This window comes from Leptopilina boulardi, unplaced genomic scaffold, assembly GCF_019393585.1.
Source record: "Leptopilina boulardi isolate dan_hultmark-lab unplaced genomic scaffold, ZJU_Lbou_2.1 LbouV2_123, whole genome shotgun sequence".
NCBI lineage: Eukaryota > Metazoa > Arthropoda > Insecta > Hymenoptera > Figitidae > Leptopilina > Leptopilina boulardi.
In genome coordinates, this window is record NW_026137667.1 from 4,085,032 (window position 1) to 4,109,587 (window position 24,556).

A 24,556-nucleotide genomic window follows, 5' to 3' on the forward strand; every position below is an offset into this window, starting at 1 on the left:
TAATAATTATTTTTATAATTATAATAATAATAATAATAATAATAGAACAAAAATGTCAAAAAAAGATGAATATATTTCAATAAAAATAACTCGAATTATATTGACAATTGCAGGTTTTTGGGATGGAGAAAATAAGAAAGAGAAAATTATATTAAAATTTTGTAAAATCTATTCATTACAAGCGATAATTGGTGCTATAATAACTCAAGCAATGGAAGTAACAATATCTCTTGGGAGTTTATCTGTAAGTTTTCTCCGCACTGAAAAGAGTAGGGGCATTATATGGGAAATTTTCATTGAAAATTTTTTTTTTTTCCGAAACATTTTTTTTTTCGAAATCTATATGAAAAATAAGGAAATACGTATTTTTTTATTTTTTTAATTTGATGAAAATGAAGGAAGTTATGATTTCTTGAAATTTAACTTCAACGAAGAAAGTGTTTGGAACATTTTTTAATCTATTGTACTAATAAATTAAAAATTATGCTATATATGAAATTTGTTCATTTTTTCTCAAATTTTTCAAATATGTGCTCAAAAATAACGTACCTATAACAGAGGCAACAAAAGAGTTGAAATTAAACTTATAAAGTGAGTTTTCTCAAAAGAGACACTTTCGATTTTTAATTTTTTTTTTTTTTTTGCATTACAATATCTGATGATTGAAGAATTTTTCCCCCTATCTGCGAAAGTGGTACTTTTCGTTTTTAAATTACTATTTATAATTATTTTTTAGTACGGCTCACAGAATTTAAGCATTTTTTCTACAAATATAATTTCCATATATTTGTTTTTTTTTTAAATTTCATAAAAACATACTAAAAATCGTTGCGTCAAGCTTAAAAATTGTAAATAGTAATTTAAAAACTAAAAGTACCACTTTCGCAGATAGGGGAAAAAATTCTTCAATCATCAGATATTGTAATGCAAAAGAAAAAAAAATTAAAAATCGAAAGTGTCTCTTTTGAGAAAACTCACTTTATAAGTTTAATTACAACTTTTTTTGTTGTTTCTGTTATAGGTACGTTATTTTTGAGGACATATTTGAAAAATTTGAGAAAAAATGAACAAATTTCATATATAGGATAATTTTCAATTTATTAGTACAATAGATTAAAAAATGTTCCAAAAACACACTTTCTTTGTTGACGTTAAATTTCAAAAAATCATTTTCATCAAATAAAAAAATAAAAAAATACGTAGGGTAAGTGTACTAATTACGGCGAGTGCACTAATTACGGCGCGTTCATAAAAAATAACTATTATTACTATTATATTTAATATAACTGTTGCCAAATGATTAAAAAAAATTATTTCAATCTTTTTTTGATACAAATACTTATAAAGATGCACATTTAAACAATTATTAATTTAATTATTTGAGATCAAATTTTTTTCCGCGCCGCAATTGAAACATTTTTAAGATTTCCATTGGCTTCAATTTCGGCGGGCAAAGTATCTTCAAAATACACGTAATTTTGGTCACCGAAATTGATACACCGAAACTGATACAAACTCGCCGCAATAGAAAATTACGGTATTAGTTTAAATTCTCATATTTGTTTAAATAATCGATTTTTATAGAGTTAAAATTTTTTTTTCATATCTTAATAACATAAGCTTTAAGTTTAATAAGTCTTAAATTGAGTTTATACAATAGAAATGTCGAATTTTCTATTTCAAAGGTGTTTTGACTCGAATCTCGCCGCAATTAATGCATTTACCCTATTTCCTTATTTTTCATATAGATTTCGAAAAAAAAATGTTTCGGACAAAAAAAAATTTTTCAATGAAAATTTCCCAAAGAATGCCCCAGTAACTTTTTTTTTTTTTGCTTTTCACTTACTAAAAAGTAACATTTCAGGATATAACATACTGGTTGTGCGCTGGGTTACCATTATCTTTAGTAATAATAAAGTTTTCACTTTACTTTTATAAGAGACACAAATTAATTGCTTTAATTCGCTATACGAAAAAACACATTTGGTTTAAAATATATAACAAATATGATCGAGAAATTATGGATGCTTCCAATAAAGAAGCAATGTATTCAATTGGCGCTTTTATTATTACACTTTATTTTACTATAATGTTATACACTTTCGTTCCAATAATTGGTCAGTTTTGAATATTTCATTTACTTTGAAAAAAATGGTCAAATTTTATTTATATCTTTACAAATTTTCAGAAAACATAGGACAATCGGAAGAGGATAGAAAATTTCCTTTCAATGGAATATCTAAGTTTCTTGATTCTGATGCAAAAAAATCACCTAAATTTGAAATAACTTATGTTATTCAGGTATTGTTAAATTGTTGAAAAAAAAAGGTTTAATTATTTTAAGAATATTGTTATACTAATAGCAATTAATTCCAATATAGGTATTGCCTTTGCTTCATACAGGTATATTGGTATGTTGTTTTGACAATTTATTTTATCTTCTCTCATCATTTCTTGTTGGACAATTTAAAATTCTTCAACGTCGTTTAAAAATTATTTGTGATTCTCTTAATTTAAACAGTGAAAAAAATAGTCAAGAATTAAGGGATAAACTAAAAGAATTAATAGAATATCATAAATCATTGACTATTTATATCTCTAAAATGGAAGACATTTTTTCTTTTCATCTTTTTTTTCTAATATTTGTAGCAACAGTTATGATTTGCGTCACTGGTATTCAAGTATTTTTGGTTAGTGTATATATAAAAAATATTTCGTATAAAAATAAATATTTAATTTCCCCAATAACATTGCATATGATAATTCAGATTGAAACTTCATATATTAAAGGAATGCTATTTAAATTTCATTTGTCATGTAGTCTTTTACAAACATATATAACAACATATAATGGAAATAATATCATTACTGAAAGTAATCAAGTTGCATATTCTGCATATGAAATGCTTTGGTATTGCATTCCTTTTGATAAACATGGAAAATCAATTCGACAAGCTGTTGGAACAATAATCATGAGATCTCAAAGATCATGCTATATATCAGCTGGAGGTTTTTTTCCCGTGTCTTTAGCCAGCTTTATGTCGGTAAAAAAAAAAGCTTTATCTTCTGTCTTTTTTTTTTTTTTTACTGATTTTTCGAAATGTAAAAAGGTAATCTTTAATTTTCAGGTCATGAGTACAACAGTATCCTATTTTACTTTACTTCGACAATTTCTTTAAAAATATTGCACGTAATATATTTTTGAAACTTATTAAAGTAAATATTTTTCTAACAATAATAATTTAGTTTAGAATTTTATTTATTCAATAACTTTATTTTATGTATGCTTATGAATAAATTAATAAAATGGAAACTTCCAAATTGATCAAGGGAACTTGAAAATTTCATGTCCCTGAAGTTAAAAGGAACAAAAAAATTAAATTCAAAATAATAATCATAAAATAAATTTATAGTAATTTAAAAAAAAAATGGAAAAAAATATTTGAAAAAAAAAAATTGATGCTATAGTTTAATTGTAGTTTTGAAAGTTTTCTCATTCATGATGGAAAATGTTAATTAGTCTCTATTGCTTGCTAACAAACTATATACCCTATTTCCAAGTCTCTATTGACTCACTCATATATAGGATAGCTCCTATATTACATAAATATATAAATACAAAGGCACTTTGAATGTATTTGTTTAACGTATAGCACCAACACTTTAAAACTTACTACATTAAATAGCAGCCACGTTGTTCCAAGTACACCGATCGAAATTCCACTAGCGATCATTTAATCTACCTATAGTCATTTCTCGTTAGTCTAAAGGTTCTGGAACATTAAGAAATAAACGCTTCTTCCATCATTTTCAATCTGAATGGGAAATCTCCATTTTCGATTACACTAATTAATTGTTTAAACATGCAAATGACTTTACAGAATTTTGCTTTATTATATATAATAATTAATATATATATATATAATAATATTACTAAAATTAGATTTTTATACAAGTTTTGTAGAAAAAAAAATCAACCAAATATTCTCACATATCCGAAGTACTGTATTTATAAGCTTCTTCTTTTCTCGCTTTTTTTGCATTTTGCGAATCAAACCATTTTTTCTCATAACCATTGCTACGATCCACGCCATCCCATTTTTCATCAGGCATAATACCAAATCGATTAGGTGGCGCTGATAATTGCTTTTTACTGGCTGAAAATAAAATTATTCAAATAAAAAATCAAAATTTGTTTTGATTTCTTTCAATTATAAAAAAAAATATATAGCAAAAAGTACCTGTTTTAATTAAACCTTGCTCTTCTAATTTTTCCCTACCAAATTGCAACATTGGATCATCATCGCGAATTGCATTCTTTTGTAATTTTACCAAATCCTCATCATCTTCATATCTTGCCAAAGGCTTTTTCATTTCGTGTAAATCATCCTTTAATTTCTCTTCACGATCTTCTTCTTGTTTGAGCCTTAAAAAAAAATTAAATTAAATTTCAATTTTATAATTACAATAATTTATTGTTATTTATCTTACCCTCTTCCCCATTTTGCGTACTGTTCATTTACTTCTTGTTGTCTTTCCTCCTTTTCACGTTCAATGGCAGCTTCTGCTTGCAAATCTCGTCTTCTTCCAGTTTTTCTATCTCGAATAACAACCGATTGACCCTGTCCACTCACTTCTGCACTTAGCTGTAATAAACGTTTGAAAATTAAAAATTATTGTAGAAAGTTAACTAAAATTAATTACTCAAGTTCGTTACTGTCCTAACTATATTATTTAAAAAAAAACAAATTTATTCCAATATAAATTTTCCATTTGCAATTATTTTTCTAACCTTTTCGAACATTTCAGTTTCCCTCTTTTTGTGAGCCGCTGTTTCTTCTCTTAACGCTTTCGCATCTTGTAATCCTGCTTGTTTACCATCCAACGTTTTCTTCATTCGCTTATCCTTGGAAATTTCTGGACTTATTGATTTGCTCTCACGATTCCATCTCGATTTTCTCTGTCTTGATGGTGATTCTGATCGTTTTCTATTTCTTCGTTCTGGTGAATTCCTTTCAAAATCACGTCTTGTTTCACCTCTTTTAAATGAACGTTCATCAATTCTCTCATTTTTATCATATCTTCTGTCTCTATTTCTAGAATGTTTAGGACTTTCCGAATTTCGATATTTTCGACGATTTAAATTTGATTTTTCATATTTATTTCTATTGTCCTCTCTCGATGGACTTGATTTATAATTTTTATTTCTAAATTTTCGCGGTGGACTTAAATCGGAATCGTAATTTTTTGATTTTCTTGGTGGGCTCAAATCGAAATTTTTCTTTTTTTCTCTTCGTCTCTCATTTCTCGGTGGGCTTGCATCTGAATCATATTTTGTTTTCTTTGATTTTCTAGGTGGTGATAAATCAGAATCATTACCTTTTGCTTCAGATCTTCGCGGAGGACTTAAATCGGAATCGTAATTTTTGTTTTTGGATTTTCTCGGTGGACTTAAATCGGAATCGTAATTTTTATTTTTGGATTTTCTTGGTGGACTTAAATCAGAATCGTAATTTTTTGATCTTCCTTTCGATTTTCTTGTTGGACTTAAATTGGAATCATTTTTTCCTCTTCGTCTTTCATTTCTCGGTGGGCTTACATCTGAATCATATTTTGTTTTCTTTGATTTTCTAGGTGGTGATAAATCAGAATCATTACCTTTTGCTTTGGTTCTTCGCGGAGGACTTAAATCGGAATCGTAATTTTTATTTTTGGATTTTCTTGGTGGACTTAAATCGGAATCGTAATTTTTATTTTTAGATTTTCTTGGTGGACTTAAATCGGAATCATTTCTTCCCTCTGGACTTGAATTTGAATCAGAATCTCTATGTTTATTGGTTTTTTTCTGTCTTGATGGACTAAAATCATCATTTTCTATTTTGCTTTTTTGGGGAATTTCCTTTGAAATCTCATCGAATTCATTGTCATCGTCTCTTTTATTTTCCTTCTGTTCCCTAATGCTAATGTCACCCATTCCATCGTCAGCAATAATTCTCCATTTGCTCTTGTCGGAAAAATCCGCAGGTCCTCGTTCATCAACAATACCAACAATTTGTGGAGCATCCTCTGTAGTGTTTAGAATTTCAAATTCATCGTCGTCAAGAGGTCTAATTTTCTGCAGGTCAACGTCATCGTCAATGATTTTTACTCTAGAAAACAGATACTTAAAAATTACAATTGTTGAAATAAAATTACATTTTTAATATGTAATTTTCGAAAAAAATAATATAATTTAGGATTGGCTATATACAAAAATTCTTAACAATTTCTACTACTCCAATTCCATTTTTTTTAATATTATTGTAATATCCATTCATTGACTTCATGGAAGTGAAATTTTATGAATAATTCACATAATATTCCATTTATTTCACGTCCCAAGTGGATGTTTTTTATTTATTTTTTTTTTAATGAAATTATCAAGATAACCTAAAAATGTAAGAGACAACTGTAATCCAAGTAAAAAGTGTTTATGGAGCATAGAAAATATAACTTACGTTTGTACACCAATTCGCTTCTTTTTTTTCTTTTTCTTTTTGTCATCGCCAGAGAGATACTTCTTCAGATATTCTTTTTGATTGATTTTTGTAGTTGACATAATGATTTTATACAAACAGTGACACGCTACTGACGTTTATTGTTTGTATGACTCGTGTGGTGGTAGCACTGAATGTAGCGGGAAATTTCAAATATTAAATTGTTCGCTATTTACCATTACTTTTTAAATAACATTTAAATTAAATAATTTAATTAAATTTTTATATTATTATTACATTAAGGATAACAATATATTAATTGAAGATTTAATTATTTAATTAAAGAATTGAATATAATTTAAATCAATTTTTGTCAATTAATTATTTATATAAATATATAAATTTTTTTTATATAAATTTCAAATTAAATTCCTGAATCAAACATTTTCAAAATCAATTAATTTTTAAAATAAAAAATCATAAAGAATAAAATTTATGTTCTTTTTTACTTTGTTGAATGAAGAGAGTTAAATTAGAAGAGAATCTTGTTAAAATTATGTAAAATCAAGTAATTTAATTTTCTTGATTTAAATAAATTGCGTCTCGTTCGCGTTTTATTATCTCATTGAATTGCATGTTCAGTGTGCCAAATAACTTTGCGTCAATGATGAATAAAATAAAATAAAAAATGCAGTATAACAAATCAATGAAGAATTCCTAGGATTGTCCCAACTTGAGACCACAGGTATATCAGGTAACATCAACGATTGGAGAACCAAGAGAGTAAAAATGTGGTAGGGGAGCGAAAGTGAACTCAGCACCAAGAATGGGCAGGAAGAGGTAGGGTCCTTGATGTGTGTACTGGTCTCCAGCAGAAAGTTTCACGCGCCGATGCAGTTGCCTTTTGACATAAGCATGTATATCACGAATTTTCATTCGATTAATAATTTTAATAGAAATTATCGCTCGTGAGTTCATTTTTTTTTTATCGTTGAAGAAAAAATCCACAATGACAAAACGAAAAGAAAAAAGACATTGTCAAAAGTAAGAGAAAGGAAAAGGAAAAACAGAAATAATATATAACACATTCCTCATCTCTGTTAAAAAGGAAAAGAAAAAAAAAAAAAAAAAAAGAAGAAGTGAAGATAAAAGAATAAACAGTATTGCCATGTTTAACTAGATTCAAAGTGTGATTCTCTCTCTCTTCATATAGTTGCATGCGGGTACATCCTTGATGCAACATCAAGTGGTCAAACCTCGTAACGATTACAACATCATCATTGCTTCAAAATAGGCAAAAAAAAAAAAAAAAAAAGTTTATTCAGTTTTAAAATGACTCGCAAGTTGAGTAAATTTCTTATTCTCTTCGACAATACAAATTTACTTTATTTCCCGGGACATTTTTTGTCTGGGAGAGTCCTCATCGAATTGGACGATGAAGCATAGTAAGTTCTTTATTGTCAAAAAGAATTTTTTTTTTCCTCCTTTTATAAAAAATATTTATTTTTTTATAAAAAAAATTTTAATTTTTTTATTTTCTAAATTAAAAATCGATATTTAAATATATTTCAAATAAATTTGTTATGTAATAAAATAGCATTTTCCGATATTATTTTTTTTTTTTTAAAAAAAGTTTATATAAATGAAAGCTGATAAATTGTATGTAATATTTAGAAAGTTATCGGACCAGTTAAATTTTAAATTAATTCTATTTTGGATATATGCCTCCCACATTTTGTTACATCTTGAGACCTTGAAAAATTGAAAAATCTCTTTATGTATAGAATTCAATTAAAATAGAACAGATGGAGATTTTTCTTTAAAAAAAAAAATTCGATTTTTTTTTTGAAGCATCAAAATTTATTTTCTTTTAATGAGAAAAAAAATTATAATTTATAATAAGCCTTTTCTTTTTTTTTTTTTTTTAATCAAGATTCATTTCATATAATTTTACTAGCGAATTTTCATCTGATTGTATGCAAACTTAATTGATGTCTGTCATTGATTTTTCTATTTGCGAGAATAAGATATGAATATTTTATTTCAATAAAAATAGTTTCATGAGGTCACCAGAATTAATTATAAATATAAAAGATAATATTATTTGAAATTCTAATTGAAAAATTCTTTATTAAATATTAATAAATTTGTTTATAACATACAATACGTTTAATTATTTCGAATAATTAATGTTTATTGTATACAGCTATTTGTTTATAACTATATATGAATTAGAAGAATTTTTTTTTTCCACGTAAAATTATTATGATAAACGCAAAAAAAAATCTTCAGCTGAAACAGCGATAAGTTTCTCTGGAACAATGAAATATTTCTCTAGAATAGCGAAAACTTTCCCTGTTTTAGTTAAATATATCGCTGTTCTAGGTGAAGATTTTTATTGCGTGTATATATTATTATTATTATTATTATTATTATTATTATTATTATTATTATTATTATTATTATTATTATTATTATTATTATTATTATTATTATTATTATTATTATTATTATTATTATTTATTTTAAGTGATTCAATTTAAGTTTGTTTTCGAGGTTAAAAAATTTAAAAACAAATTTCATTGTCTCAAATATGTAAATGTGAGCGAAAGGAAACGCAAAATTATGACATTTGTATTCCTCTCATATATTCAAATGCTGAATTTTTTCAATTCTCCTTTTTATTATTATTTTTCAATATTTTATGAGTTTATTAATTTATTTATTTTATTATTTATAACAATATTATAAAAAAAATCAGCTCTCTTCAAATTTACAACGTTTTAAAACGTTTAAAAACTTTTTAAATGTATTTTAAAAATTCTTGAAATGAAGAATGTATAATTATTATATAGTTATTAGATATCGGAGATGCTGGGAAATTTAGAGAATTTATATTTGAAGGATTGGCTTTGCAGTAGTAATAATTACATTTTATCACACTGGAAAAAAAATTTTTTTTTATTTGATTCAAATACTCGATTACTTTGACTATTATCAAATAAATATTTATTTGTATCAAATAAATATTTACTTGTATCAAATAAATATTTACTTGTATCAAATAAATATTTACTTGTATCAAAGAAATATTTACTTGTATCAAATAAATATTTACTTGTATCAAAGAAATATTTACTTGTATCAAATAAATATTTACTTGTATCAAAGAAATATTTACTTGTATCAAATAAATATTTACTTGTATCAAATAAATATTATTTGGGTTGTCCATTATTTTGTATCAAATAATTATTATTTGAGATGATATTTATTTCAAATAAAGAAATTATTGGTTGAAATATAATTTATTTAATTGAAATAAAAATTATTTTATTCAATTAAATATTTATTTGCTAATAGTCATAATTAATCGGGTATTTGAATAGAATAATTATTTTTCTTTTTTTTTTCAGTGCAGAATTGCATTAAATTTCGAAAATAATTTTAAAATCGTAAAATTAGGTACAATATTTATTGGAATTTTTTTTTTAGTGTATCGGGTTTGCATTTTCACGTTATCGGAGAAGGAGTTGTCAGAGTTCGAAGTCATCGCTCCGAAAGAATTTACGATAAGGAAAATTATATTGACTTTCGAATGAGACTTTTGGGAGACCCAGGTAATTAAAAAATAAAAAATCTTTTCTTATTATTAAAAGCAGTTATTTAATTAATAATTAATAATTAATTAATTCTAATGAAAACAATAAATTTGTTATTTTATTGAATTTTTTTTCCAACTGGAATTCCAAAGTTTACTTTCAATATACCTCTTGCGGTAATTAATCTCGGTTATTGTATATAGGAAAAGCGTGACGCGAGCAGCATAATGATGCAACTTTTTCTTATTAACATGATACAGGTGAGGGACCTTCTATATTGTCACCTGGAATTCACAGTTTTCCTTTTAAATTAGGATTACCATTAGGATTACCTTCAACATTTCTTGGGAAAAATGGTTGGGTTCAGTATTATTGTAAAGCCGCTCTCAGAGAACCCGGTGGATTGACTCACAAAAATCAACAGGTGTTCATTGTCATGAATCCAATTGATCTAAATCTCGAACCACCAATTTTAGCCGTGAGTTATTTTTTTTAATTATTTAGTTTTTCAATTTTCCGAAAAAAATTCCTTTCTAAAAAAAAAGAATGGTTGGGAAAAAAAAATTTGTTGAATTATATAACGAGTGAAAGATGATGTATAGTTAGAGAGTATACATATTATATTCATTGTGTAATATTTATGTGCAGCAACCGGCAAGATTAGAGGTTGAACAACGCGTAGGTGTATCTTGTGTCTCAAGTGGACCTGTATTCTGTAGAGTGAGCTTAGATAGAGGTGGATATGTCCCTGGTGAAACCATTGGTATTTCAGCTACTGTCAGCAATCGCAGCAAGGTGTGTGTGTGTTCATCTATTATACACACACCTCTCACAATATTTACATTCTTGGCAAAATAATGTCAAAATAATTCATAAATCATTTCCTTTATTTTTCATTATAATTTATTGAGAAAAATATGCAATTGAATCAATAGCATTTTTGCCAAAGGTATAAAAATTATTGATTCAAAAGCATGCTATAGAATCTATAAAATATTTTTTCCAATTTTTAAAGCATATGCTTTTGAATCAATAATTTTTATACCTTTGGCAGAATTGCTGTTGATTCAATAGCATATTTTTCTCAGTGTGTATATAAAAAAGAAATGATCATTTCCTCAGGTGACAATGAAGTCAACGAAAGCGTCGCTCACTGAAACAATTCAATATTTATGTAGGGGTAAAGTACTAGCGAGTGAAACACGTGAACTCGCCAGTGTTTCCAGAGGGAAAATTCGTCCAGGTGAGGGTGAAGAATGGTTAAATGAACAAATGTACGTTCCACCTTTGCCACCCACAAATTTAAGAGGCTGCCATCTAATTAACATTCTTTATCACGTTTATGTGAGTAAAATAAACAATTTAGCGAATAATATAAAAATATTAATTTAAAAAAAAAAAAAAATGTATTCGCAGTTCGTTATAAGTCCAAAGAGTCTGGATAAGGAAATAAAACTGCAGATTCCCATTGTCCTTGCCACATATCCTTTGAGACAGGAGGGAGCTCCAGCGGGAACAGCTCCATCAAAAAGAGGAGCTCATTATCCATCGACTCTACCAATTTTTAGACCTTGGCTCGATGACAAGGCTTTTGAAATTCAAGAATAAAAAAAAAAAATTACTATACTCGACATTATAAAAGCTTCAGCAAAGTCAATTGTACTCGCGTCTTTTATAGATGATAAGATTTCATAAAATAATATTCTCACAGAAAATTAAAAGGCATTAAAATAAGCTGCAACGCTTATTATTTTAATCCATTTTGGTATTAAAATAAACAAAATTGGATTAAAATAATAAACATTGCAGCTTATTTTAATACCTTATAATTTTCTGTGGCTCCTTTATAAAAGGTTAATCTTTTTATTGAACCAATATTGAATTTTTAATGTTTATACCTCATTTATATTTGTTTATAAAAAAATGAACAAAAAACTGCCATATAATTAGTGGATAAATGAGTGTCCCTAGAATTTATGTGACAAATGCTCTTTAAATTGTATGCAAGAAAATGTGAATTCTAAATGTCAATGTGATTAATAATAATAATAAAATAATTGTACATTAATGAGAAGTTATTAATTAAAAATTAACTTTTCATTTCTTCCTTTAATTTTTCCATTATATTTTCTATATTAGAACCGGAAATGAGAATCTTCTTTTGACGACTTCGACATCCCTAAAAAAACAAAAATTTGATTTTAAAAAAAGAATTTGAGGAATTAAAATTTAATTAAAAATTCTACCTTATCGAGGGAAACATCTGATTTTTTTAAATTCAAAATAGATGCCATATATTTTACGAGTTCAGTATTCGCACTACCTTCAACTGGTGGAGCTGATATGGAAACTCCCACACCTTCTTCGGATATATCTGTAATAATAATATTGCAATTTTTTTTTATTAATTTAATTAATATTAATTAATAATTAATTATTTATTAATTATTTAATTTAATATTAATATTAATATTGCAATTTTTTTCAACTAAGGGAAATTAATTTTTAATTTTACCACTCACCTGTTATACCATTATGTTTCGCACCTGGTTTCGCTTTAATTTTAATTGATATTGTTCCATCTTTTTCGAGAGAAATTGGTCCTTGAGGTATTGTCTGAAAATTTTTTTCAATTTTAAAATAAAATATTTTAAAAATTAAATGAAATAATCTATTTATTTAAAAAAAAAAAAGTATTTCTATTGAAAAAAGTTGTTTTTTTCATTAAAATCATTTATTTTCTCTATAATATTTTATAAAAATAAAATTATTTTAAAAATAGAATTTAAATACATTTTTATTAAATCAATATAAGCCCCCCGCTCACGAAAGTGAAATTTAATTTTAAGATATTGGTACGCCTGACAATTGTTGGTAATGTTTCTCAATCTCAAGTCATCATATTCCTGAGAAAAGATATATAGTATTTTGTGGAAAATGCAAAATTTTTATTTAAATAGATGATTATAATTGAAAATAATATTATAATCGACATTAAAAAAAAATTATTACTTGTAAGTAGAAAAATTAATTTTTGATATACCTCAATTTTTGTTGATTCAGGCTTTCTATTTTTCTTTGCTCCCATCTTTGACATTTCTTTCACTATTTGAAAATTTGAAACTTTTTTTACATTAAAAATTAATTGTTTTCTTAAAATTAACATTGAGTCATTTTTTTTTCTCATACAATCATATTTTCTTTATGCCTTTAAAGTGTATTAAAGGGAAAATTGTATTTATTATTTTGTCTTAACCTCTTCAACATATTTTTTTTACTACTTCGCATGTACACCAGTGTTACCAACACATCATTTTGAGCGCGAAAATTTTTCAATTTTAAATATTTTATTTATTTTTATTTTAAATAAATACATTTTCATAAACTTTAAATTAAAAAAAAAAATAGATTTTGTAAATTTATTTATGATTTTAGTGGTGGCTATATTTAAATTAAAAAATTAATATTTTTTTAGACTAATCATGCCTAAAAAATTTGTTGGCGAAAACAGCAAAGCTGTAGTAGCTCGCGCTCGAAAAGCTGCTGTTAAAGAAGCTGAAAATACAAGAAAAGCTCAAGAAGCTGAAGATAGAGCATGGAAAGATGACGATAAACAATTATTAAAAAAGAAACAAAAACAGGTATAAAAATTTAAAAAAAAATTTTAAATTATCGAAGAATTAATAGTGCGAATTTTTGAAATACTGAAACAAAATTATTTTAAAATTATTTTATCGTTTTTATCATTAGGAAGAAACAGAGAAAAAACGTCAAGAACAGTTACAAAAGAAAGCAGAGGTCAAAGCGCTTTTAGAAAAGGAAATATCTTCCATTAAAGTCGGTGGAAAACAACCTTTGGCAAAAGTCACTCGAGCTGAAATAATGGCAGAAACTGAAAAACGTAATCAAGTGGTAATGAAGAAAAAAGAAGAGGAAAAACCAATTGAAGAAAATTTGAATAGAATTATTCTTGAGGGTGAAACAGCACATGGAATTGACGAAGCACTTTCTGTATTGAGGTAAATGAAAAAAAAAAAAAATTCAAATTTCTTAATTAAATTATTAATTATCAAGAATTTAATATTAAAAAAAAAATAATTTACAGTGTAAAATCCCCCGAAGTGGATAAACATCCCGAAAGAAGAATGAAAGCAGCATACACTGCTTTTGAAGAGAAAATGATGCCAATAATAAAAGATCAAAATCCAACATTAAGACTTAGCCAATTAAAACAAATATTAAGAAAAGAATGGATGAAATCTCCGGAAAATCCACTTAATCAAAGACTTATTAATAGCTAACTATTGTGCATATAAAAACGACTGAATTTTCTTATTTTGAAATTATTATATTGACTCAGGTTATATTATCCTAAGGGAGTAATTTTTAAATAATTTAAACTCATTTTTTTTTTTTCTTTTGTAAATTAATAATTTATTACTCGGTGCTGTAAAGTCAATATACACTTTGGTACAACCGTGCGCACTAGATTTCTTTTTTTTAACAAATTCAAAAATTGTGGAAATTTGGCAGTGGAAAAATGGACTCAGAGCGCTTGTAAAGAAAATTAAAAAAAGAGTATTATATCAGAATGTACAAAAAAAATGTCTACAATCTATCTATCTACAAGGATTTTCTTTCGATGAAAAGTCTTTTAAAAAAAATAATTTATCAAGTACTTAATTTTAAATTGTTCTTTTTCACTTTTTTTTTTCATTGCACTTTTGTCACCATCTTTTATTCTTCCAGAGGTCTATGAAACAGTGGATCATGTGATTTATTTGATTTGGACAGTCAGTCATTGGTATATGTCCGGCCGATGGCAATGCTTCGAGAAATGCCTTGATCATGGTCTGAAAAAAAAAAATTTTTTTGGATTTTAATTTGACAATAATTTTTTTGAAGAATAATTAATAACTTACTCGTTCCATTTGACATTCTTGAACGAGTGACACTTTATTATCCCTGAGTCCATGTATCAAAAGAGTTGGCGTACATATCCTTCTATGGAATACGTAGTCACCTTCCGGCCATGACATTCCTTTTAATACGTATTTCATATGTGAGGGCCATTGTTCCTCTGATTCTTCAAAACCACAATAAGGATGTTGACGTCCCCTTGCTGAATACAAAATATCACGATGAAGTCCACAAACAAGAAATGGTGTGAGCATTGCCCTTAGACAACAATGTCCAGCAGTTTCATTACTTGGTGGTGCCAATGGTGTTGGTCCACCACCAGATATTAACACCAATTGATGAATGCTGCTCTCATATTTACAGGCCAAGGCCGTTGCAAAGCTACATCTAGAAAAAAAAAAAAAATGTTTGCGCGTGAGTATCATTTTATTAATCACATGACTACTGCTTCGACCCACAAGACATTTATGTTGCAATAATTAATTGAGAATAAATAGGATTCATTGTCTCTTTCATTGAAATTACAAGAAGCGTAGGTCTCATCTAGCAAAGTAATTTCTAAAACAGTATTTTAATTCATCATTTTTTTTCAATAAGGTTTCAATGTTCCATTTTCATAAAATTCTTTTTTTAACATTAGAAAAAATAATTAAATATTTTTTCAAAATCTGTTTCTATTTATTAATAAATAGAAATAATTTTTATTCTGAATAATGAGAGAAAATTTTCTCTTTTATTGAATATTTATATGTATAACAGACACACCTTCGTTAGAAACTCATTGCAAATTTTTTTTTTCTTTTCTCCTAGATAAGATTGTCAACTCTCGCAAAAAATTTAAAATTACTACAAATTAAATTACACCTTCAATTTTTGAACAAATGAATATGCGAATAGATTTTTTTCTTTTTTTTTTGGAAAAATGTCAAATTGTGTGAGAAAAAAAAAAGAAAAACACTTTCATTGATATCAGTATATATTTTAAAGAGAAAGTATATTATTGATATAATCATAAATTGTTGATGGCAGTTTATTTTCATGAAAATTATGACTTAATTTACATAAACAGCTTATAACTTTCAAACCAGTTCTTTTAACATTAAACAACTGGTTTGACATTTCTTTTTTTTAAATTTAGCAATAAGAGATTTTTAAATTTTTTCAAATATTAAATTAATGAATATCAAAAATTTAGTAAGATAAATATTTTTATAACTCGACTTTTAAATAATTATTATTAATATTCAAAAATAATATTTTCAATTATTAATAGATATACATGTATAAAATAGTTGATAGTAAATTTGGATATTTTTATTTTAATTCACAGTAGAAAAAATTTAACCTTATATAGCCAGTTTGGAATACCGGTTTTAAAAATTCAATCGAAAAAGAATATTTTTTAATATAACATCTCAATTGTAAATCAATTTAAAAATTAATTTAATTAAAATTTGTTTGATATTTTTGCAATTTTCTTGAAAATAGAAAGCATGTAAAAATAATATTTTATACATATATATAGTGAATTGCACTTCTTGGAAAAATAAATTTACAAATAGAAATGGGTTACAATTTCATTATCCGTCTTTGTATCAATTTTAAAGTGAGTTTACGTGTAACTTTTTACGCTTGAAACTCGCGAAAGTGGAAATTTTTACCATGACGTCAAAATAATTAGTTTTACGAGTAGATTTTTATCTTTTGGAATAATTTACTATTATCTGTGCATTATGCTTTAAAAATTCTTTAAACTTTTTCTTTTTCCGCAAAATTCAGATTCAATATTGTATACCAAAGATAATATTATATTTCTTCTTTTTTAATTAAATATACGTTTAATAGAGCACATTTTTCTATTCTTCAAAAATTCATTTTTTTTTTTATAAGCAATTTATGACTTGGAACAAAATTGATTGTTTTTAATTATTATAACAAGCATTTTATTTTTTTTTTATTGAATAAATAAATAATAATTTGAAACTCACCCATAGTTGTGTGCAACTAATACGCATTTTTGTTCAGGTTTAAATGCATAATGATGTAAAACTAAATCCAAATCTTGTAATAATTTTTCAAAATGATAATCTCCAGATCGATTAGATGCAGAACTCATACCATGACCCAATAGATCGGGTGCTATACAAGGATAACCTAAATTTGAAAAATATTCCAATTGATGTGAAAAAATTTCCGCTGATGAACCAAAACCATGAATAAAAACAATTGTTGGTTTTCGATTTCTTCGAAAAACAACAAAATCATTTGGATCTTGACAAAATGAATTTGACGGCACTTCAAAGTTGGACCAATTTTTATTATAGTCTTTTAATTCAAGTGAAAGATTTGACGATGAATTCTTTAGTGATTGATTATTTTTATTTGAACTATTTAAATGACTTATTAATTTATCCTTGAATGCTGTAATTCGTTTTGTTTTTGCCTTTGGAGTACTTGTACTTTCCTTAAATTCTAATCGAAGCCTCTCAAAACTTTCATCATCCACATGATCTTCAAATTCGCGAAAATCCTCTTGTAGTGAATCTACATTATCAATTGATTTTTCTAAGATTTCAGTCTTTTTTATTGCGGAAATTTCCTTTTCAATACTTTGGGTTTTTTCATCTTTTATAAAAGTTTCTCTATTTTTTTCTAAATTCTCCGAATCTTTTAAATTTGTAATATTTTCCAATTCGTCCCAATTTTTATTGCCATTTATTGATGTTCTTCCCAATTTTGCGTCAATAATTTCCAATAGAGATTCCTCTAAGCTTGGTTCCTGTTCCTGTTGCAATTCCACAGTTTCAACGCTATTTATTCCCGAATCAATGCAATCCAATTGTTCGAGAATAATTTCCGTGCCAAGTTGACGACGTAGATAAAAATTTAAAGCATCGGGTTCACGTGTTGTGCCATCAAATGCCGGATTCACGTAACCATCATTAGATGTTGTTATTTCCATTTTTTCATCAGGAAACGCAAAATTGATCTCAAAATTATTGATTATTTTTGTCTGAGAATTTTGTACCATTGTTTTTTTTTCACAATGTTTATCTTCATTAGATCTTAATTTCCTGTCAAGAGAATTCCCAGCCTCGGATATGAACTTGATCGTGTCGCTCATAATCTCCTCCAGAAGGTCATTTATGTAACTGAAAATTGTAAAAAAAAAATGGATTATTTTTAAAATAAAATTAAAAAATTCTTTATAGCATAAGAAATATTTTTGTATATACAATTTTATTACACTGAATATGCAATTACATAAATATTACATAATTTACATACGGGTCATAAACATAATGGTCTCTAAATTGAGTTTTTATTAGAAAAAAATAAATGAAAATTTAAATTACCTTTCTAAATCGCGGACAATTTTATTTTTAACAGACACATCTTTATCGAAAATTTTTTCATCTCTAATTTTTTGTTGTTGTTCATCATTGGTGACACGTAAATTTTCCAATGTTAATGAAACACGTTTTTCAATTTCGGCAATTTCCTCACCAGTTTTTGCCTCACAAAGACTTGTTCTAATTCGATTAATTTCAGCAGATATTATTTCTTCCTCAGTGGTGCTCACTCGATTATTCCATTGTTGTCGAAATGAACATCGACAATTTCCTGATGGATGTGGTCTTCTTGACCAACGGGAAAAAAAATTATCATTCAACGATTCAGGTCGTTCATGATCGGTATTTTCATAAAATTTACCACTTTTCAATGTGGGTCTCAATATTCTTAATGTTCTTTTAGATTCAACTATAAAAAAATCACAATCAGATAATTCCACATTTCCAGGACTAATACGATTTCGATTACGTAAATATTCAAAGCATTTTGAATACCACGGTGGTGGGCCTGTTTCACTCTCCATTCTTCGAATTTTTTTTTTTTTTTTTTTTGTAATATTTTTTTGTCAAGGATCATAAACTTCCTACTGGACTAGAAATTGTTCTCATTGGAAAAAAAAATTCCAATCTTCTTCAGCATTTGAAATATTCTTCAATATTTTTATATCATTTTTTATTTTATCATAATTTTTTTTTATATTCAAATTTTTTCAATTTAGTTTTTTTTTTGTTTTCTAAATTCTTGTATAAAAATCAGCCTTGACCGGTTATTATTAGGAGGAATAAAAGACTATCGCGCGCTTTTCGAGTACGGCTCTTGGGAAGAACTGGAAAAAACGAAAGTATTATAACGTTACGCATGCTCTCCCCATTCACGCTACGATGCCTCATTCAATTCAACAAAGATTGAGAATTTATTATCCAATTTTTATTTACAATATAATTATTAAAGTAAAAGTTTTTAAGTAGTTTTTTCTATTTCTTTTTTTGGTTCGCTTCTTTTTGTGTTTAAATTTCTATATTTTTTTCTTCAATTTCTTTGTATCAGAGGCGAAGGGTTTTTTTTTTTGGTAGATTAATAATTATGAACTATTGAAAAATGTCTCAGTCTTGGAAACTTTTTGTCTTACAATATTTACAAAAAAAAAAAAAAAAAAATGATGCATTTTTTCAAAATTGTCTCTTTAGATATTTAATGAGTATTTGTTCACTGGGATAAAAGAAAAGAATAATAATAAAAATTATACAGGTGCGGAAATTGTGTGTGAATCACACGCGCGCGTTGGCGTGACGCGACAGCAAATATCATCTGCTCGACGACCTTTTGACGTTTTGGCACAATTGCTCTTCTCGTCACTTCTCTCTTGTTTCCCAAGTGCCAATCGTCGACGATGTGAGGAGGCTATTATTCAACGTTAAATTATATCTAGAGCTTTTTTTACTCCGCTATATATATATATATATAGTTAACGAGTACCACTTGTTGCACCGTACAGGGTCGCTCAACTTTAAATGTTTACATTCCCTGTTTCTCAACAATTTTTTCCACTTTATTTTCATTAGCATTTGAAATTTTTTAATAAAAATCAAAATTTTTATTACTTTTTTTTTCTCAATTTTGTATCTATTTAACTCTTATTATTCTTTTTCATTATTTTCGAAAAAAAAAATTTCGTTTCTTAATTTTCTTCTTTTTGGGGAAATTTTCTATTTAGAATCAGTTCAGTTTCTTAATCTTGTTTTTCAATACAAAAGTTAGCAAAATTATTATTTTTGTACTCTTTCAATTTTTTTTCTATTTAATCCTTTTTTTTTGTACCATTTTTTTTCTTTTCAATCCTCTTCTAAACCTCCTCCTTTATCTAAATCCTTATCCTTTTTCTATATTCTTTTCTATTCTTTCTCTGAAATCCTTTCCCTTCGATATTCTCATTCCTTTTTTTTTCATAAAAAATAAAAATCGATTTTACAATATATGATGAGACAGGAAATTGTGTCGTTTGAAAGATTATGTTATCAGAAAGTGACAAAGGAATTTCTGCATTATGCACTATGCACACTTATAATTTTACACTGGGAAATTAAAAACTTTAATTTCGCGATATTTACACAATCACATTTTAAATCAGTTTTAAAAATTTTTAATTTTGACCACATTTTTTCCAACCTCTGTGAACGTTTTTTTATTTATTTATTTTTTTCTTATTGTACAATAAGAAATGATTATTTTTTTTTAAATTTATGTAAACGCGTTGAAAGAACGATCGACGTTTATATTCTTAAGATCACGGCAGCCATATAGAAAACCATGGTTCTTAGTCTGGTTAGATCAGGTGGGGCCCAATCCCCCCTCCCTTCTTTTTTTCCCACTACCTGGTTTTCTTCCCCCCTCCCTCTTTACGATATTATAATATATTGTATGTAACCCTCTTGAAAAAGACCCAAAAACCTATTAAATTTACAGTTATTTTTTTGTAAAAGATTTTTTTAATAAGAAAAGAAATTATGATTAATTACCTTTAATGAGATAATGATTATTTTTCAATAATTGTTCTTGTTTTTTTTTTTTAATTATATTGTATTTAATATAAAATATTTAAAAATTATTATGAATGACATAAAAAGAAATGTGAGATTTTTTACAGTGAGGTTTGTTTTTTATGTTACCTGTTGTGCAGCATGCTAATGACTTCTTTATATTTTCAACTAAAAGCATTTCCGTTCGATCAACGGTAAATAATGCGAATAGATATTAGGGCTGATTGGTACAATTACTGTTCAATGTCCCCATTTTTTTTTTTTTTTTTTGCGCTTTAATAATTTTAAATATAATATAATTATAATTACTTTCAGTTGAAATTTATATGCGCGCTAATAATTTGTGACATAGTTTTAATTTTACGAGTACGATATGTGAATTCTTAAATTATTTCTAAAAAATGGAGATCTTCTTTAGACAATAATAATTGTTTAATAAAAATAATGACAATTAAATAAAATATAATATAATATAATATAATAAAAATATTATATTTTTAATAATTTATATTACAGAACCATTAATTAATTATTGTTTCATTAATGAAGTTATTAAAATTAACCATAAAAAAAAATTAGAATTTCGTAAGATTTTTAATGAAAAATTGTTTATAGTTCTCACAGTCGAATCGATTATAGATCATAATTTTTAAAATATAGTAAGTATAAATTATGTAATTGTAATTATAAATTGTAATTGTAATTTTGTAACTTAATTTATAAAAAATTGATTTCTATTGAATTAATAATAAAGTATTATTATCTAGGAAATATTTAAAAACAGTTGGGGCATTTAAAAAAAAATTACTTATAAAATTTCCCGCTACTATTACATTTCTAGTAATTTTTGTGTTGCTATATTGGCAATATTGACTAACTTCCTTTTAAATACAAGAGAAGCGCGTCTCTCGTCCATTTTATTTCTGGATTTCGAGCTGAAAGCATCATTCTCTTTTTTTGTGTGTTAACATTTTTTTTTTTTTTAAACAATGTATTTTCTAAAAAGTAATAATATTTTTATAAAAACCAGTGATTTAATTAAACAGCAGTGTTTTATTTTGAAAAATAATTTATTTAGTTTTAAAAAAGAAAATTTAAGAATCTATTGATTTGCTTTCTTTAACCACGTGTAAGGTAAGAAAATTTCATTATCAACAACAATTAAAATCCATAAACATCCTTGTGAAATAATAACTTTTTAATAAAATAATATTAAATATCAATTGTAAATAATTGAAATATTAAAAAAAGTTTAATATTTTTTTTTTTAATTTGAATTTTAATGATGAAAAACTTGTCTCGTTCGTATGAATTTATGATTACATACATTTTCTGATTTAATCGTTGATTCTATTTTATTGTGATAAATAGTTGGGGGTTTTTTTTAATTAAAGGAAATTTGTCTTTTTTTTAAAGGTAATTCGCAAGGATGTCCCCATTTCTATTGAAGATAAACTTAAAAGGTGATTTTTTTTATAATAAAACCTTAAAAATATATAGTTAATCTTTCATATACAATAGTAAATAAAATTAGAAATAATTGTTTCATTTCTTACTTTCAATAATCGAAAAAAAACTCAATTTCTAATAGAAATAGTAATATTTTTTTGATCTTGTTAAATTCTTTTTTAAATGATGTTATAATAACCGCCCCAGTCTGAATTCTATGACTGATTGGTAAATTTCTGATAGAATTTTGTTTTATATAATTTTAATTTAATTTTTAACAACGATTTATTAATCGAATGTATTTATTTCAGAATCTTACGCAAAATGGAAGTCTAGAAGAAAATGAAGAGAATTTTCATGAAGAATAAAAGGTGTGTATTATGAAAAACAATTTTAAAATTGTTAAATATATTCAGAATTAAAAAAGAAATTTTTTAAATGATGTTAGAACATCCGCCCCAGTCTGAATTCTGTGACTGTTTGGAAATATTCTGAAAAAAATTATTAATATTTTTTTTATTATTTTAATATATTATTATTATTATTATTATTAACAAATAGTAATTTTTCTCAGGTAGCTGATATGGAGTTTAAAATTCCTTAACTACGATCCAAATATCAAGGAATATCGAAGTTTAACGAAAAAGGTAAAAAACCTACCAAAATTATAAATTTTTAATTAGCGAGTATTTTTAATTTTTTTACATGATGATCTATTTAGTTATCCCTGTCATACATAAATGTGGTGATACATTTATCTGAAATTTATTATTATTTTAAAATTTATTTTTATTGTTAAAACAAATTTCACTAATGAGTATTTTTATTTCAGATTTGTTGAGTCAAATAGCAAATCATTCATGAAAGTCCAAAAAACAGAAAATGGTTAGTTTTGTATTTCATTTATTTTTTTATTTTTCTTGGCAATTCATGATGTAATTTCAATTGACAAGCATATGACTGAACATATTTGATGTCACTCTTTTAACTGATCTATTTTTTTTTTAAATAAAATTATATTTACAAAATTATTTCAAAGATTTTATGTTACTTTTCTTTTCAGATTGTTCTCTAGCTGTGGAAAATATTTTTCAATTCAAATGGCAATAAACAAGGTAATTTTCCAAGCTTATTAAATTATTGCAATGATTTTATTTATAGTTTTTTTTTCCAAAATGATGTTACAAAATTATACGCTATTATGATTACCATATGATTCGTACTTGCCCTCACTGATTATCAATAGAAAATATTTATTTTATTTTTTCTATTTTTAAAAAAATTTATTTATGACAATTTTTCTTTTTTTTTTTTTGTTTTAGCTCAACATTTATACTCAAGGGAAGGAATATTTCTTTTTCAAACTGGGAAGAATATTCTAAATTAATTTTTTCTGATAAATGTAAGTTTAATTTATGTAATTTAAAAATGTTGCAACTGAATAATTTTCTAGTGATGTCTTTTTTAATATACGCAATGAATTTCTATGAAATTAACTTATTTCTGAATTTTAATTTTAAAAAAATTAATTAAATTTATAATTACTAAATGTAATCTTACAAAAATTTTGTTTATTTTCAGTTATGGATATCCATGTTCGCCATTTTGTAAAATACTTGTGAAAAATTTTATATTGTACTTTCGTAACAATTATGAGAAATGATTTACGAATTACATATTTCTATAATAAATTAATTCTTGATAAATTATGGTTTATTTATTTCATCTTTATTATATAATTTCAACTATTGAATCAATATTTTTACCACTGCTAACAAAAATTGATTAATTAATAATAATAATAAAAAAAAATCGCCGTTTTAGCAAACTATGTTTAGTAATAGTTATTTTGATAATGAAAATTATAATTTATTTAAATCTTAACACTTTGATTCTTAATAATATACATATCCGGTTAAATCTATAAATTTATATCTTTGTGATTGATAAAGTTTTATATATATGTAGTGCACACTTTCATTTCTCCTGTGACCGTGAGAAAATAATATAGGGCTAAAAGTCGTTTCATTGAATATCACGAATTATTTACTCTGTTCATTTTAAAATGCCTCTTGAAATTATTTATATTTTCCTATATATGCGTTTTAAATATTAAATTTCAACTATGTTGCATATAGAAAATTAGAATTATTAGACCAGTGTATCTTAAATTTCACCTATGCATGAAATTTAAACCACGTGATATAATATATATTAA

The 24,556-nt window shown here is 25.6% G+C and overlaps 6 protein-coding genes, 1 long non-coding RNA gene and 2 other non-coding genes across 11 annotated transcripts in view; 6 read left to right on the forward strand and 3 right to left on the reverse strand.

Moving 5' to 3' along the window:
- Window positions 1-12,146, forward strand: part of LOC127291092 (arrestin domain-containing protein 4) — a 93,737-nt gene extending 81,591 nt beyond the window's left edge. Inside the window, exons 1-6 of one of the 2 annotated variants that reach the window (XM_051320022.1) lie at window positions 7,332-7,921; window positions 9,972-10,096; window positions 10,339-10,556; window positions 10,727-10,873; window positions 11,201-11,422; window positions 11,495-12,146. In XM_051320022.1, coding sequence (XP_051175979.1) covers window positions 7,809-7,921; window positions 9,972-10,096; window positions 10,339-10,556; window positions 10,727-10,873; window positions 11,201-11,422; window positions 11,495-11,686 — 1,017 coding nt within the window. In that variant the 5' untranslated portion in view covers window positions 7,332-7,808 and the 3' untranslated portion in view covers window positions 11,687-12,146. Of the gene's footprint in view, window positions 1-7,331; window positions 7,922-9,971; window positions 10,097-10,338; window positions 10,557-10,726; window positions 10,874-11,200; window positions 11,423-11,494 lie in introns of those variants that run through there. The other variant, XM_051320023.1, reaches the window with a different exon arrangement.
- Window positions 21-3,325, forward strand: LOC127291090 (odorant receptor 13a-like). The gene is made up of 5 exons (XM_051320020.1): window positions 21-244; window positions 1,865-2,117; window positions 2,189-2,301; window positions 2,382-3,044; window positions 3,129-3,325. The coding sequence occupies exons 1-5, from the start codon at window positions 53-55 to the stop codon at window positions 3,177-3,179; spliced, it is 1,272 nt and encodes a 423-aa protein (XP_051175977.1). The 5' UTR covers window positions 21-52; the 3' UTR covers window positions 3,180-3,325.
- On the reverse strand, window positions 3,871-6,640 carry LOC127291082 (BUD13 homolog). Its single transcript, XM_051320005.1, has 5 exons — window positions 6,498-6,640; window positions 4,793-6,149; window positions 4,492-4,646; window positions 4,242-4,426; window positions 3,871-4,157 (listed from the first exon to the last, which is right to left on the reverse strand). The coding sequence occupies exons 1-5, from the start codon at window positions 6,596-6,598 to the stop codon at window positions 3,988-3,990; spliced, it is 1,968 nt and encodes a 655-aa protein (XP_051175962.1). The 5' UTR covers window positions 6,599-6,640; the 3' UTR covers window positions 3,871-3,987.
- On the reverse strand, window positions 12,097-13,358 carry LOC127291100 (UPF0235 protein C15orf40 homolog). Its single transcript, XM_051320031.1, has 4 exons — window positions 13,122-13,358; window positions 12,601-12,694; window positions 12,325-12,452; window positions 12,097-12,257 (listed from the first exon to the last, which is right to left on the reverse strand). The coding sequence occupies exons 1-4, from the start codon at window positions 13,263-13,265 to the stop codon at window positions 12,168-12,170; spliced, it is 456 nt and encodes a 151-aa protein (XP_051175988.1). The 5' UTR covers window positions 13,266-13,358; the 3' UTR covers window positions 12,097-12,167.
- LOC127291097 (coiled-coil domain-containing protein 124) lies at window positions 12,925-14,559 on the forward strand. Its single transcript, XM_051320027.1, has 4 exons — window positions 12,925-13,092; window positions 13,554-13,719; window positions 13,829-14,097; window positions 14,184-14,559. The coding sequence occupies exons 2-4, from the start codon at window positions 13,561-13,563 to the stop codon at window positions 14,377-14,379; spliced, it is 624 nt and encodes a 207-aa protein (XP_051175984.1). The 5' UTR covers window positions 12,925-13,092; window positions 13,554-13,560; the 3' UTR covers window positions 14,380-14,559.
- Window positions 14,483-20,811, reverse strand: LOC127291080 (uncharacterized). Its single transcript, XM_051320000.1, has 4 exons — window positions 18,355-20,811; window positions 16,987-18,150; window positions 15,001-15,385; window positions 14,483-14,931 (listed from the first exon to the last, which is right to left on the reverse strand). Exons 1-4 carry the CDS (start codon window positions 18,873-18,875, stop codon window positions 14,806-14,808), a joined length of 2,196 nt encoding a protein of 731 aa, XP_051175957.1. The 5' UTR covers window positions 18,876-20,811; the 3' UTR covers window positions 14,483-14,805.
- Window positions 20,812-21,786: 975 nt separating this feature from the next.
- LOC127291101 (uncharacterized) lies at window positions 21,787-24,044 on the forward strand. Of its 2 annotated transcripts, XR_007844533.1 has the most exons (8): window positions 21,787-22,023; window positions 22,306-22,352; window positions 22,650-22,709; window positions 22,913-22,985; window positions 23,171-23,223; window positions 23,402-23,453; window positions 23,661-23,740; window positions 23,920-24,044. It is a non-coding gene; the product is annotated as an uncharacterized LOC127291101 (long non-coding RNA). The 2 variants fall into 2 exon arrangements; XR_007844534.1 differs by lacking the exon at window positions 22,306-22,352.
- LOC127291110 (small nucleolar RNA SNORD31) lies at window positions 22,515-22,584 on the forward strand. Its single transcript, XR_007844540.1, has one exon. It is a non-coding gene; the product is annotated as a small nucleolar RNA SNORD31 (small nucleolar RNA).
- On the forward strand, window positions 22,770-22,839 carry LOC127291111 (small nucleolar RNA SNORD31). Its single transcript, XR_007844541.1, has one exon. It is a non-coding gene; the product is annotated as a small nucleolar RNA SNORD31 (small nucleolar RNA).
- Window positions 24,045-24,556: the final 512 nt, after the last annotated feature.

Bases quoted from the DNA above. Each gene is read 5' to 3' on its own strand.
- LOC127291090 (XM_051320020.1), top strand. From the start codon at position 53: ATGTCAAAAAAAGATGAATATATTTCAATAAAAATAACTCGAATTATA. The intron at 2,302-2,381 runs GTATTGTTAAAT...ATTCCAATATAG, and splicing joins AAATAACTTATGTTATTCAG to GTATTGCCTTTGCTTCATAC. The intron at 3,045-3,128 runs GTAAAAAAAAAA...TTTAATTTTCAG, and splicing joins CTTTAGCCAGCTTTATGTCG to GTCATGAGTACAACAGTATC.
- LOC127291082 (XM_051320005.1), bottom strand. From the start codon at position 6,598: ATGTCAACTACAAAAATCAATCAAAAAGAATATCTGAAGAAGTATCTC. The intron at 6,150-6,497 runs GTAAGTTATATT...TCTGTTTTCTAG, and splicing joins AAGCGAATTGGTGTACAAAC to AGTAAAAATCATTGACGATG. The intron at 4,647-4,792 runs GTTAGAAAAATA...CGTTTATTACAG, and splicing joins AAACTGAAATGTTCGAAAAG to CTAAGTGCAGAAGTGAGTGG.
- LOC127291100 (XM_051320031.1), bottom strand. From the start codon at position 13,265: ATGAGAAAAAAAAATGACTCAATGTTAATTTTAAGAAAACAATTAATT. The intron at 12,695-13,121 runs GTATATCAAAAA...AAAAATTTTCAG, and splicing joins CTGAATCAACAAAAATTGAG to ACAATACCTCAAGGACCAAT. The intron at 12,453-12,600 runs GTGAGTGGTAAA...TTATTATTACAG, and splicing joins GAAACATAATGGTATAACAG to ATATATCCGAAGAAGGTGTG.
- LOC127291097 (XM_051320027.1), top strand. From the start codon at position 13,561: ATGCCTAAAAAATTTGTTGGCGAAAACAGCAAAGCTGTAGTAGCTCGC. The intron at 13,720-13,828 runs GTATAAAAATTT...TTTTATCATTAG, and splicing joins TAAAAAAGAAACAAAAACAG to GAAGAAACAGAGAAAAAACG. The intron at 14,098-14,183 runs GTAAATGAAAAA...AATAATTTACAG, and splicing joins GAAGCACTTTCTGTATTGAG to TGTAAAATCCCCCGAAGTGG.
- LOC127291080 (XM_051320000.1), bottom strand. From the start codon at position 18,875: ATGGAGAGTGAAACAGGCCCACCACCGTGGTATTCAAAATGCTTTGAA. The intron at 15,386-16,986 runs GTGAGTTTCAAA...TTTTTTTTCTAG, and splicing joins TTAGTTGCACACAACTATGG to ATGTAGCTTTGCAACGGCCT. The intron at 14,932-15,000 runs GTAAGTTATTAA...TTTTTTTTTCAG, and splicing joins AAGAATGTCAAATGGAACGA to ACCATGATCAAGGCATTTCT.